The sequence below is a fragment of the Liolophura sinensis genome, chromosome 1 (assembly GCF_032854445.1).
Source record: "Liolophura sinensis isolate JHLJ2023 chromosome 1, CUHK_Ljap_v2, whole genome shotgun sequence".
Taxonomy (NCBI): Eukaryota; Metazoa; Mollusca; class Polyplacophora; order Chitonida; family Chitonidae; genus Liolophura; species Liolophura sinensis.
Window position 1 is genome coordinate 22,560,152 of NC_088295.1, and position 12,728 is coordinate 22,572,879.

The 12,728-nt window shown below is 37.9% G+C and overlaps 1 protein-coding gene across 1 annotated transcript; it reads right to left on the reverse strand.

The window, feature by feature from the left end:
- Nucleotides 1–6,151: 6,151 nt before the first annotated feature.
- On the reverse strand, nt 6,152–11,239 carry LOC135470093 (histone H3.3A). The gene is made up of 3 exons (XM_064748846.1): nt 11,153–11,239; nt 7,104–7,392; nt 6,152–6,416 (listed from the first exon to the last, which is right to left on the reverse strand). The coding sequence occupies exons 2-3, from the start codon at nt 7,383–7,385 to the stop codon at nt 6,288–6,290; spliced, it is 411 nt and encodes a 136-aa protein (XP_064604916.1). The 5' UTR covers nt 7,386–7,392; nt 11,153–11,239; the 3' UTR covers nt 6,152–6,287.
- Nucleotides 11,240–12,728: the final 1,489 nt, after the last annotated feature.

Consider the following 12,728-nt stretch of genomic DNA (forward strand, 5'->3'; position numbering starts at 1 on the left):
TTGTGCTGTTTTTCTGTATTGACGAAAGATGACATTTTTTATTACGAAACCGATCGGTCAATATAGCCATCGACCTTTAACAAGATTCTTGGCTCACAAACAGGCATTGATGTAAGATAATATTGGAATTTGTTCATCTACGGTATATATTACTTGTTTTGTTCTTGCAGTGGAATGTATTGAGTGAATGTTAGAGATCGAGTGCATGCTCTGTTGGCGATCAGTTGAGTGAGCGAGTGCTTGGGGTTCAACGTCGTGCTTAACAATTATTCAGTCATATGACGACGAAGAAATCCTCAGAGTGTATGTAATGTGCCTCCCTGTTGCAGGATTTCCACCACTCTTTTATCTAGTGCTGCTTCTCTGAGACGCCTTACCGAAGGCAAGTAAGCGGTCCGCCTGAGCCATTATACTGATACGGGTCAACAAGTCGTTGCACTATCCCCTTCATGCTGAGTGATCAGTTTGAGGTTGCTACCTATGCGTTGACCAAAATTTCACTTTAATTTAAACTTTCAATGACAGGCCGACCAATAACATTTACTGATTTAACAAGTAAATTGTGCTCAGAATGCTAAGTGCAATGAAGCTGAAATTTGTGGACACTGTGGAACAAATTAAGTACATGTATGTCATAAGGTTTGCAGTAATGTGTTGAACCTCAAGAAATCTTGCAACTCTCTTCTCAATTTTTTACAGTTCCTCGAGAGCACGTGTTCATTTAACATGCTGCACTGTGCTCCAGCGAAGATCAGCGGAAGATCTTGACACAGAAATGGATAAGCCTGTCAAATTCTCTACAAGTAAAGCCGGTAGCTGGAATAGTTCCAAGAGCTATGCAACACCACGGAGAGATGTACCAGTATATCAGCCCTTCTTTGTTGGCATCAGTCTGATTGTGTTTCTGGTATACTTCTTATACCTTCGAGAAGAAAATGATCTTGATGAGGGATTGAACAGAAGTCTGTATGACAGAATTCCAGGACTGGAACAAAAGCAGATTGAGTTGAGTATTAAGTATAACAAAGAGCATGGGAAACCAACCAACGAGCTTGAAGCCAGGTTAGCTGAGCTGCAGACAAGTGCGAAACAGTGATATATGTTATAAATGTGTGACACTATAATAAATTTGAAACAGAATAAAATCTTAGACTTGAATTTTTTGGCATGCCTCATTACTTTCCATTAAAAATGTTTTGTCAGTGATTTGACATCCATTTTGTTTTGTGTTGTCATTAAAGATACGAAAAAAAGAAAAATGTGAATGTATAGATAAGAAATGAGCTATTGTACTAATATTCGCCATACACTGTACAGCAACACCCCCAAAAAGATAGGTGTCGCTGATGCTTGTCAGTGAATAGCATGTGGTCTGTGTAGCCAAACTCTTAGTCATGGCTGACTAGAACTGGAAAACATCTTTTGGCATGTTTGCAAGGTGTTTATTCAGACATATTCTGAAGACATTATTCTGTGTAGAATGCTAAAATTATACGTTTTGTGAAGCCCTGAAATTGGCCATTCCAACCAATGTAGTTTTGTCTCCAAAGTCTGATTATAAATGTGCATAAATTGCAATGAAAGTTGCTTTTTCATATGCGAAAAGGTTGAGCAATTAGAATTGTCACGGGTGTATGCCAGCCGTGATATAATGCTATTGACTGCATCACTGTTATGTGGTCGCTATCTACATTTTGTAAATCTGCATGCATCTATGTGCTGCGTACATGAGGGTAGGGGGGTCAATTCATTTTGTACAAGATGCATACAGTGGGGGAGTGGGGTCAAAAAGTTCAGAATTTGAGCTTATTTGAGCGTAAGCAGCTCCAGACAGGTACAATAAGACAGTGCAAATTTCAAAACCTCAACTATTCTGTAAATTTTGGAATCAAAAGTATAAAACTTGGTCAAGGCACCAATAAAAGTCACATAGCCATAAAAGACATAGTTGCTTAGTTATTACCCATCAAAAATAAACTCTCAATCAAAAACACCAGTTTTTGGTTCAAAGACCAACATTAATCAGAAAAATATTTTTACTGAAACTTTGACACCTATGTATTTCTGCCTGCTGACATAGTTTTGTTTTGCTTAACATTTGTCTTAATATGTAAAATATAATCTTTATTTTGTGATCAGTTTTGCCATATTTTGGCAACTTCAGAATCCATATTTCAGCTGAAGTCTATGTGGCATACTTCATAGTACAGCAAACTATCGGAGTCACTGTGAAGAACAGGTAGCACTTTGAAATAGAGTTTAAATCTTTTCTTTCTTTCTTTTTTTTTGTTTTTGGAAACATACATTTACTTCAGCAAAGATATAGGCCAAATTGTGGGTTATCATGAAATAGAATCGCTAATAGATAAGGTAGTTTAATATATAACAAGTGGCAACTAGACTGAAATTGAAAGTGAATCCTGTTGCAGATCACGTGGTGGTCATTAACTTGTAATGCTATGCGTATGTGAGGGCGGCCATATTAAAAGACACAGCAGACATAGCGTGTTTTGTCACAGGAATGCCATATTCAATGCTTGACCTCGAAGACTGACTTGATGAGGAGAAAAAAAACAGGGAAGATAACTACCTGTAAAAAAAAAAAAACATTTGGTACTGGTACTTTATTACAGTATACTACAAACAAGATAATACGACATCCTTTATCAGTTAACCACTACACACATCCTAGCATACATCCGTCCATTATCAGAAAAAAAATACTGTCATTCACTGCAGTGAAGTGTTATTCCATCATACATTGTGTATATCTTGATGAAACATATCCTATGGTTATGGACGTATGGAGCAATACAACAATTATCGCAAGAGTAATTAACTGTGCCTTGGCGACATATTATTCCTATATTTTAACTTAGATACATATAGAAGCCGCAATTCCTTTCACACATCTTTTAGAGTGAACAAACAGGAAATACTCCATACACTCCACAAACCATATAATACTGATATTCACGGTAATACTGTTTGACAATGCTTACTCCTATTTCCCTAACAAATGTGTGTGCAATCCATATAAAACACACCTGATGGCTTCAATATAACTACCAGTATCTCAGAAAATTCTTAAAGGAAGTATTTACACTCCATTGCGTTCACAAAAGAAAGTTCATCGAAAAATGCACGGGAACACTTTACATTCATATCTGATGGAGTGTTCAGTTTTTGTCACATAGTAATGCTGAGTTGACTGCTAGAATTCTGCGTACAATAAGAAATACTGAAATCCATCACGAACGAAGTATTCAACGCAATCTGCCTTAACGCTAATTCGTGTGCTTACAAGGACATCGCACCAATAACACGAAGAAGTTAGAAAACCGTCAATGTCCATACTTTATATCGTAGCCACAAGGAAACGGGGAGATTCAGCCAATTTAACCGCCTTTCACATAAGACAGCTACTAGCGAAGAACTTTACTATCACACTGAACATTCTATAAGTAGTGGGTGTGAAACTAACAGGCATCTCTTTACACTACGGACCTAGGAATGTGGTACGGATTGGAATGAAATCAGGCAGTACTGCGAGTGCTCTCTGTGATACTGGTGGATGACTATACATATACTACTGACGAAACCTTTCACACGTAATATGAAGCGAAATTAAGGCTGAAAGTTACACTTTTCATATATTTATTTTGACTGATGTTTAATGGCGTGCTCAAGAATTATTCAGAAAGTTTCATTTCTGACACAGTGATCTTCACTCTACAGTGTGTAACAGAAAAAAAAAAGATATTTCAGTGTGACAAAAGCAGGCTACCATGTTTTGATTTTATGACCTATACATCGCCGTCACGGATAAAGACTTGCTTCAGTGCATGTTTGGAGCCTTATAACTAGCACACTTCCCTATAACAGGGAAAGAGGAGTAAAAAAAGAACCGAGAAAAGAAGTGACCCCACAAAGGTGCCAGCATCTATAGTATGTTTTGCTTCTTGAGGTGTCCAGTTTTTGCACTGGGGCTGATTCCCCAACCATAACAGGTCCGTTGTCCAGGCTACTGAAAGGACAGATCCATTTTTGAATGCTAGCAGTCCAAACTACATCCGACACTGAGTGAACATGCTATACACTCAGTGACTGCGGTCATTCAGGTTTCTGAAATCTAACATGAAGCATTCATTTTACAAGGTGCCTGATTGCCAGATGACAAAACTTTTTGATTTTTAGGTTGTTACAGCTTTTATGAATTTATCCTTGTTGAATCCAAGGATTACACATTTTGTCTAAGAAAGTTTTTTTTTATTGAAATAAACAGGGGTTGGATAAAATTTTAAAAATAATAATGATGGTACTACGTCTAATTGAATATGAGTGACAATAGATTACAGAAACAATACAATTTGAAGACTTTGTTTCATGAAAACCTCGTCTTCAAACAATATGGTGTGTGTATTTGTACAGCATATACAGAAAGGTTTGTCAGTAAAATTCCACAAAAGCACCCTAGGTCAATCAGAGTGTCACCTGAAACATGTTAAACCTTGTGACATGTAGATGAATGCAATTGCCACTTTACCCTATGATGGAGTGTAAACAGGAGTACTTGGAGTACACCACTGACCTTCACCAGGTACCCAACAAACTTTCTGATCTGACCTGATGATAGTTATTTGATGGGAGTTTTACAACATACTCAAAAATATTTCACTTATACAACAGCAGCCAGCTTTATGTTAGGAAGAAAGTTGTTTCTCACTCATTCAGTGAAGCCACTCCAAATACCCACCATTTGTGAACTATGTTGTTCAGGGGATTTATGTGCATGTGGTCTTTGATCTCGTAAATAAATGACTTCTGCTTCAGAGAACACTATTGTAGCTGTCTTCATAATGAGAATGGACATTTACAACCCCACGTCACTCAGACAATAAATGGTCATCTTCAGCAGACCAGCTACTGACAGTCTGAAAAGCCAAGCAAGCTTATTTGTTAGCAGTCTTAAAGGACATGCACTGATCACTGTTCCTCAGGTGAAAGTCTTCAGGACCAATAATAGACCGTTGACAATTACAACAGGTGTTATATTTGTATAAAGATGCATGTTCAGTGGCACAACATACAGCCATCATGGTTGTTTTAAACATCCAAGTGCATTTAAGAACATCTGTACCTGTAAAGGTCTGCAGCAACCTGCGGATGACTGTAGGTTCCTCCCGATCGCCATCATATAAAGTGAAATATTCTCAAGTGCAGCATAGAACATCAATCAACTAACTTCTGCCCTCTGGTAGGGAAAGGCTGGAGTTCCTGGTCTTTTTGCTTTACTTTTAAATTATTGTGGCAGAAAACTCATCCTCACAATTTAGCTAGGAGCTACTAATAAAGTTTGTTGTCGTTCGTTAACCTTAACCTATGCCTGTTTCAAGAAAATCTGGTTGATTATACTCTCAATCAGTTGCTCAATCATATGGACTTTGCACAATGTCGAAATTAGCTGTAAAAATGTCCTGTGGGCTTTTTTTGTCTATATAACCCAAATCATAGGCCTGCCATGAACATGTCACTGCGACATCACAAGGTCACTATATTCATTCATTTGATTGTTGTTTTAAGTCATATTCAAGAACAATGCATTTTATATGAAAGCAGCCAGCACTACGGAGGGAGGAAACTGGGCAGAGCCCAGGGGAAACCCATGACCATTTGAAGGTTACTGGCAGACCTTCCCACGTAGGGCTGGAGAGGCACTATATTTAAGTACATTTTGTAATGTCCCATCATCAAATTCTATGGTTTTCATTCCGCTTTAAATGATCAGGATCATTTTTTGGGACTATCTATCTACAGTTTTGCTGATCCAGGGGAAAAAAAATTAACATAAAACTTTCAAGTATATTCAGAAAAGGCAGTCATTCAGTTTTTTATTAGTTTTGTTTGATAACATGTTAGAAAATTTGGTCACACTGTCACGTGTATAAGTCTTCCAATATAATCTTCATTCAGATTATGCAGCTTGCACAGGACATGGTTATTTTAAGAACAAGCACAATATTAATTTTATGAAAACCCTTTTATGAAAAACTAAAAACATAGATGCATACAGTGATAGGACATAAGTTAAAAAAAAAAAAGACAGCTAAAAAGATACACAAACCATGGACATTTGCATCACTTTTAACTACATGTATAAAATTATCTGTATTGGGAGTATCTTGGACACCTTCACAACCGAAAGAACTTTAAAGATGTTAAATGATTTTGTTATGCTCATATTGGAGTTGCACAATGCATCTGAAATGGACAGGTCAATGTTGTGCCTATGCACGTTCACCACGAATCCTCCTGGCCAGTTGTATATCCTTGGGCATAATGGTCACTCTCTTGGCATGAATTGCACACAAGTTTGTATCTTCAAACAGTCCAACAAGGTAAGCTTCACTGGCTTCCTGCAAGACAAGAACACCAACATTTCCACAGTTTGTATAATAAGAATGACATACACACATCTAAATTTGACTGAACACTTCAAAACTACTCACATCTGTAAACATTGTCCCCCATAAGCACAGGTACATCATTTGGGATGACAATGTGGATATTAGTTGTACCAGAAATCAATTCACATGATTTTATTTAAATACCCGGTACATGTATTTCCTTGGAACTGAAGCACCACGCCATTACTTGTTTAGTGACAAATAAACATTGTCATTCACAAAGACAGTGTTTAACTCGAAACAGATTGCCTTGTTTTATTAGTGTTGAATACCATACTCAAGAATGTATCAGGATAGTTGCCACATTTTCGGGTTGAGGAGACATCCTGCCTTGAAAGAAAAGCCGTCCAACGCAGCCAAGGTGGATTTTATATTAAGGTCTGATGTTTCTAAATGACGTCAGTAATCAGTAATTTGAGAAATATTGGGCACTTTGAATGTATCATGAATCACATAAAAGCAATTGTTCTCCAAGCGAACATGGGCAAAATGCATAAAAGTTGAAGTTCAAATTGAAGATACAAATTTTGACATTTTTAGGAATGTTAGTCCATTAGGCATTGGTGAATTTATGTTGAGGATAAAGGAAAATGAAGTTTCACGAAAAACTGTTCACACGTAGTGTACAATCTTTACCTGAAGGGCTCCAATTGCTGCACTCTGAAACCTCAGGTCAGTCTTGAAATCCTGAGCGATTTCTCTCACCAACCTCTGGAATGGTAACTTTCGGATCAGCAATTCAGTTGATTTCTGGTAACGACGGATTTCTCTCAAGGCAACTGTACCAGGCCTGTAACGATGTGGCTTCTTAACACCTCCTGTGGAGGGGGCACTTTTTCTGGCAGCTTTTGTTGCAAGCTGCTTCCTTGGGGCCTTTCCACCAGTTGACTTACGCGCTGTCTGTTTTGTACGAGCCATCCTTTATCTGAGAATAAATAACATAAATAACCAACATCTGTGAAGCTACAAACTTATCTCTGCAAGCAATGAATCAGTCATTGTCTGGTCATGTTGTAATTCACATACCTCAAGTCTTAAAAACAAGCACCTGGTTTCACATTTACATGTCTCTGAGACCAGAACACATTTTTTCTTCTTTCATTGGTCACCACACCTAAAAGCAATATTCTCATTTTTGAAATTCAACATTTTGTACAAAAACTGGAGCAGATATTAAAATTAAATTATCAGTTTGCATTGCATATTAATCTGTACATAAATTATCTTCTTTCCACGTGTTGTTCATTATAGATAGTTCAGACATTTAGTAAACTGTGATACTAAATTTCAAATCAAAGGTGCTTTTTAGTCTTCCTGAGGTGGTCTTGTGCTGTTCATTTTATGGCTTGTCACATTTATAACAAATCACATTATTGTACCTGGCGCACCGGCCAAACTTTGCTAGCTGCCATTATCAATTCGAGTCAGCCACACTTATCATCCGGCAAAACATAAACTTGTGGAATTATTGGATCGAAACCAAGAATATGTACACCATTAAAAGGGCAACTGACATCTTGTTTATTGAACTTTAATCTGTGTGGCAGTGCATGCTAATAAATAACAGAACGAACTACAATCAACTAGTGAAAAAAGGAAATGATCTAATTTTTCAAAAAGCAGCTGTCCACCATAGCATAATAATCACATGATTTGAAAATGGCCGTTGCAAAGTTCTGATGCCCTCCCACGGATGGGTCAGTTACAATCGTGTTAATTGCAACATTATGGTCTTTATTATTTCCGCATAATGAGGTGATATGAATTCAGAATTACTCTCAAATCACGGGACACCTCTTTTTGTGGTGTAATGTTGGCACTTTGAGGACAGAGCAGACGAGAGGACTGAGTTTCAGGTTGGTGAATGTAACGATTTAGAACGGTTAATGTGGAAGCTACGTTGCTAACACAACCAACCAACCTCACAGCTAAGTTGAGCTAAACATGATCCAACAGATTTTTTTTATATAACTTTTCTGAGTGATAAATCACAGTTAAACATTTGGAAACTTTGATATTCTTTCATGAATATCCTTAAAATTTGTATTCAGCCACATGAGCCAGAAATAAACCAACACCACTAGACTGTCTGAAAAAGAGAAAGAGAACAATGACCAAAATATCAAAAAGAATCTTGTGTGACAAATTCATCTGAAAATTACTTTCATTTAAAAACTGGCTTGATTTTGGCCACTGCAATGGCCTAAATTCAGGTCACCCGTCATCGTATAAGTGAAATATTATTGAGCACAGGGTAAAACACCAATTTAATAAATACACAAATTCAGGTCTTGGACATCATTTTCTACACATTATGTTCTTCACAAATACGATGATTAAGTCAGGTAACGACAGAAAGTAGCCTAATGAATTAAAAGGAACGTGATGTGTATCGGTCAGCCCTTAAACTCTGACAGTATAATGTAAAAAAGGTTTCATCATTATCAAAGAGCACAGGAATCTTATATGCCTTTGAAACACTACTATGAACGTTGACTAGCCCCACCTAGTTTGAACTCCTCCACCATAGCCTGGTGAAATATTCTCGGCCAAATGTAGAGCAGGGAGTTCAGCTTATTTTTGCTCAACATATAAAAAACACTTAAGGCTGCTTCCTACAATTTATGCTGGATACAACACCATCTAGCAATCTGACATCAGTTTGCTATACTGCACAGCTCTGTGTGCAATTAAGGGAGATAACTTCAAAGCCAATCACTTACACAAACGTTAGCTGTTTTCCTTATTTTGTATTGCAGTTATTGGAAACTACTTCTTTCCAAAACGTTGCTTTAGACATCCCGAGCAAGAACTGTCAGAACACGCACTTTAGTAGCCAGTAAATATGGAAATATATTTACCTGTTTTTGAACATGAAAGAACCCAGTGGATCTATCTTTTACATGCCCCATGGAAAATTCATCATGTTAGGACTGACAACCAACTGATTCCAGCTCTCTTAAATTAAGAGTGTATTAGAGTGTAAAGTGTAATTTTAAGTTGTAGGTTGATGCTGCGCACTGAGAATATTTTCGCATTTCCCGAAGTTTAACATCAGAAAAAGCTGACGGAATCAACATGCTTAGCAGAACATCTTAAGGTAGATCCCCAGTGCTGCCCCAATTGATCTTATGATGTCACAGCCGTACATTTGCTACAGGCATCTGAGTCTCCGCAAAGTGTGCAACACAGAGGACAACAGACAATAGCTATACTTTTGCAGCTAATTTTGAGATTATTCCATGTCCATGTGTGGCTTACAACTCCAATAACACAAGGCAGGATACTGTGAAGTTACATACATGGTCTAAAAATGCCACAGACTGACAAAATATGAACCAGATCTCATTAAAAACACCATTTCATTTCGATCAAAATCAATCGTAGCTGTATGAGCCATACCATCTGAAAGAAAAGGATGAAAAACAATTCTTATAATACCCCACCTCCCCCCCCCCTCCAAAAAACAAACAAAAAAGAAAAGACATCAGAATTTTCACTCAAAGAAAGTAAAAGTTGTGATAGTTTATACGGGTGATAGACATACGGGTGATAGTTTTTTGAAACATAAACAATTAGCTCCATTATTACTCTCACAGGTGTTAGTGACAGACTCACTGCAACTCACAATCTCCTGGCCGGATTGCATGGATCCTCGTGTCGCAGCTGGCATTGCTTGTCTTGGCTATAAAAATTTATAGTGGACTAAAAAACCATGCCAAATTCTCCACAGATACCACCATAATACCATTATTGTCCAATTGCTGTGTCCAATTAGACAAACCAGACGGGAACACATTTGTGTATGTCAGCAAAAATTCGTCATCATATCACACAATCACTAAGCTGTACACACTTTTCAAGGATCTAATACAACTCCGGTAGCCTATTTTTCAAAATATTGGCTGTACAACTGTCTTAATTATATGATTTCCAGGGTGCTAATTAAGAGGAGCACACATACGGGTAATTATAGATTAAGTCATACGATGGCTTCTGGAAAGCATACAGTGGGTAGGCCTAACGAATCAACATAATCATAAGCTGGTCTTACTGGCATGACGTCACCCAGTCAGGGCTTCACGGTCGACAAGATGGGCAGAAGGTTCAATTTTAATGGATTTTTTAAAATAGAACTAGTAGACGTAAGATTCTTTGAAAGGCAGTTGACAGAAAATCATTGCAGAAATACTGTGCCTAGGAAATATTCAGTGCGATCGTTGGGGAATGCGTTTAAAAAAAAAAAGAAAGAGGGTTAATGTTATGAACATAGGAGCTACTCTCAGTTCTACAGTTAATCCTATGGTCTCTGAATAGATTTTATAGGCCCCCTATCATATACTGAAATGAAGTCTCAAGAAGCCAACACTTATTTTCATCCACAGTAAGTTAAGGTGATATGGTTGTCTTGGAGACAATGGTGATCTAGGTCTAACAGGTAAAATTAGGGAATTTCCTGACTGCTGACAACTTCCGGGTGTGAAAATGGGTCAAATCAACGAACTGAAAACATGGCTGTATTTCTCAGTGAAGAGAGAAACGAAAGAAGATGTTTCTATCTAGATATGGTGTTTGCTTCTACATGATTACTTGGTGTTGTTTTCTTACACCATTAAAAGATATTTGTGTCTCATGTAGAGACATAACATATTGGCAAATCTACGAGGAAACCCCGATTTACTTACTATTTCAACGTAGGCGATTCACAATTTACCGCACTATTCGCAACGAACCCTGGATATGAATCAATTTTGTATGCAAAAGAGGAGCAACGTAACAGCATTCATGACATTTGATTGGTAGATTCGACACAAAGCCTAGTTAAACGGTTGGTCCAAATTATTGGTAGTTCATTGGTCAAATTCCGCCAGCTCTGATAAATTCCATTGGTTAGTTTCCTGGCGTTTCGATTGGTTGCTGTCAATAGCAGTCACGTTCATTCGATGATACTCTCAATCCCCATTTGTTTTTGTTAGACTCTGCACGTCTCGATTGCTCGATGATGTACTTTTACTTAGAATTGTGTATCGAATCACAGAGATGCATAGGGTCTATTTTATGTATCGGTCGGGGCTACTACTAAGTTATTTACTATCATTCTTCAGGGTTATCCTTTTGCCATGTTCTATTTGTTATGGTTTGCCATACTGCATACGGCTCATTATCCCCCACTACAGCTAGTGAATGTTTGGCGGACTATAAACCACTGGACTGTGAGACATTTACTATCGACAAGTTCAGATTGTACTGGTTGAAAGTGGCTAGAGAAAATGTGAAACTCTCAGAACCAGGCTAATGAGTGCCTTGATTAAAGACAAAATTTTATGTCAAAGTCGGTAGACATACGATACTGGCGTGTTGCAACCTCAGTGAATGTTTGTCAGCTACTTGCCACTGGTTGTTTTTCCCGGGACACCCCGGTTTTCTCTGCCCTTTATATAAGTTGTATTCGACCAAAAAAAATAAATAAATAAATAAAATCTAGATCACAGTTTTTAGAACGAAATGTATTGTTTCAAGCCCACTGAACGGACAGTCCCCGCCGGCGGCAGGGGCACCAGTGATAATTTAACACGTGTTCTACTTTCACTTTTTTTTGGGGGGGGGGGGGGGGGAGTTGGGAATTTTAAGTCGAAAGGCTGTAATAGATCATTTATTTATTTGACTGGTGTTCTATGTTACGCTCGAATATTTCATATATAAGGCTGCCAGCTTTATGGCAGGAGGAAACTGGGCAGAGCCCGGGGAAACCCACAACCATCTGCAGACCTTCCCACATAGGCCTGGAGAGGAAACCAGCACAAGCTTGACTTGCACGCGCAGCAACCACATTGGTGAGAAGCTCCCGAGTGCGCCACGTTAGCCAGAGGTCCCCCAGATATTATAGAATAATTGTTTTTTGTTGGCTTAAACCGGTTAAATGAAATACATATTGGACCAGCTATAAAACTGAATTTAACAGTCTGAATTCTCCTTATGTCGTTATTATTTTTTTTTTGTGTTTAGTGTTTAATACCCAGACGAGAGTAAACTACTACCCTTTGCCAGTGGTAAGAATCTCAATGTCCACACTCCAAAACTTTTGCCCTGCAACTCACTATAACCTATTTCATTGCTTTTGTCATTGAGCAAAAATACTCTGCTTTTAGAGAAACAGATAGTAAAGGAAAATATCTCGAAGAAGTATTGGGCCAACCGGAAATGATGATGTAAAGGTCAATGGTTGATCCCAGTTTCTTCCATCCATAAAAGTTGCATTAA

Excerpts from the sequence above, each read along its gene's own strand:
- LOC135470093 (XM_064748846.1), bottom strand. The coding sequence starts at position 7,385 with ATGGCTCGTACAAAACAGACAGCGCGTAAGTCAACTGGTGGAAAGGCC. Across the intron at positions 6,417-7,103 it reads CAGCAATTGGAGCCCTTCAG|GAAGCCAGTGAAGCTTACCT; the intron begins GTAAAGATTGTA and ends CTTGTCTTGCAG.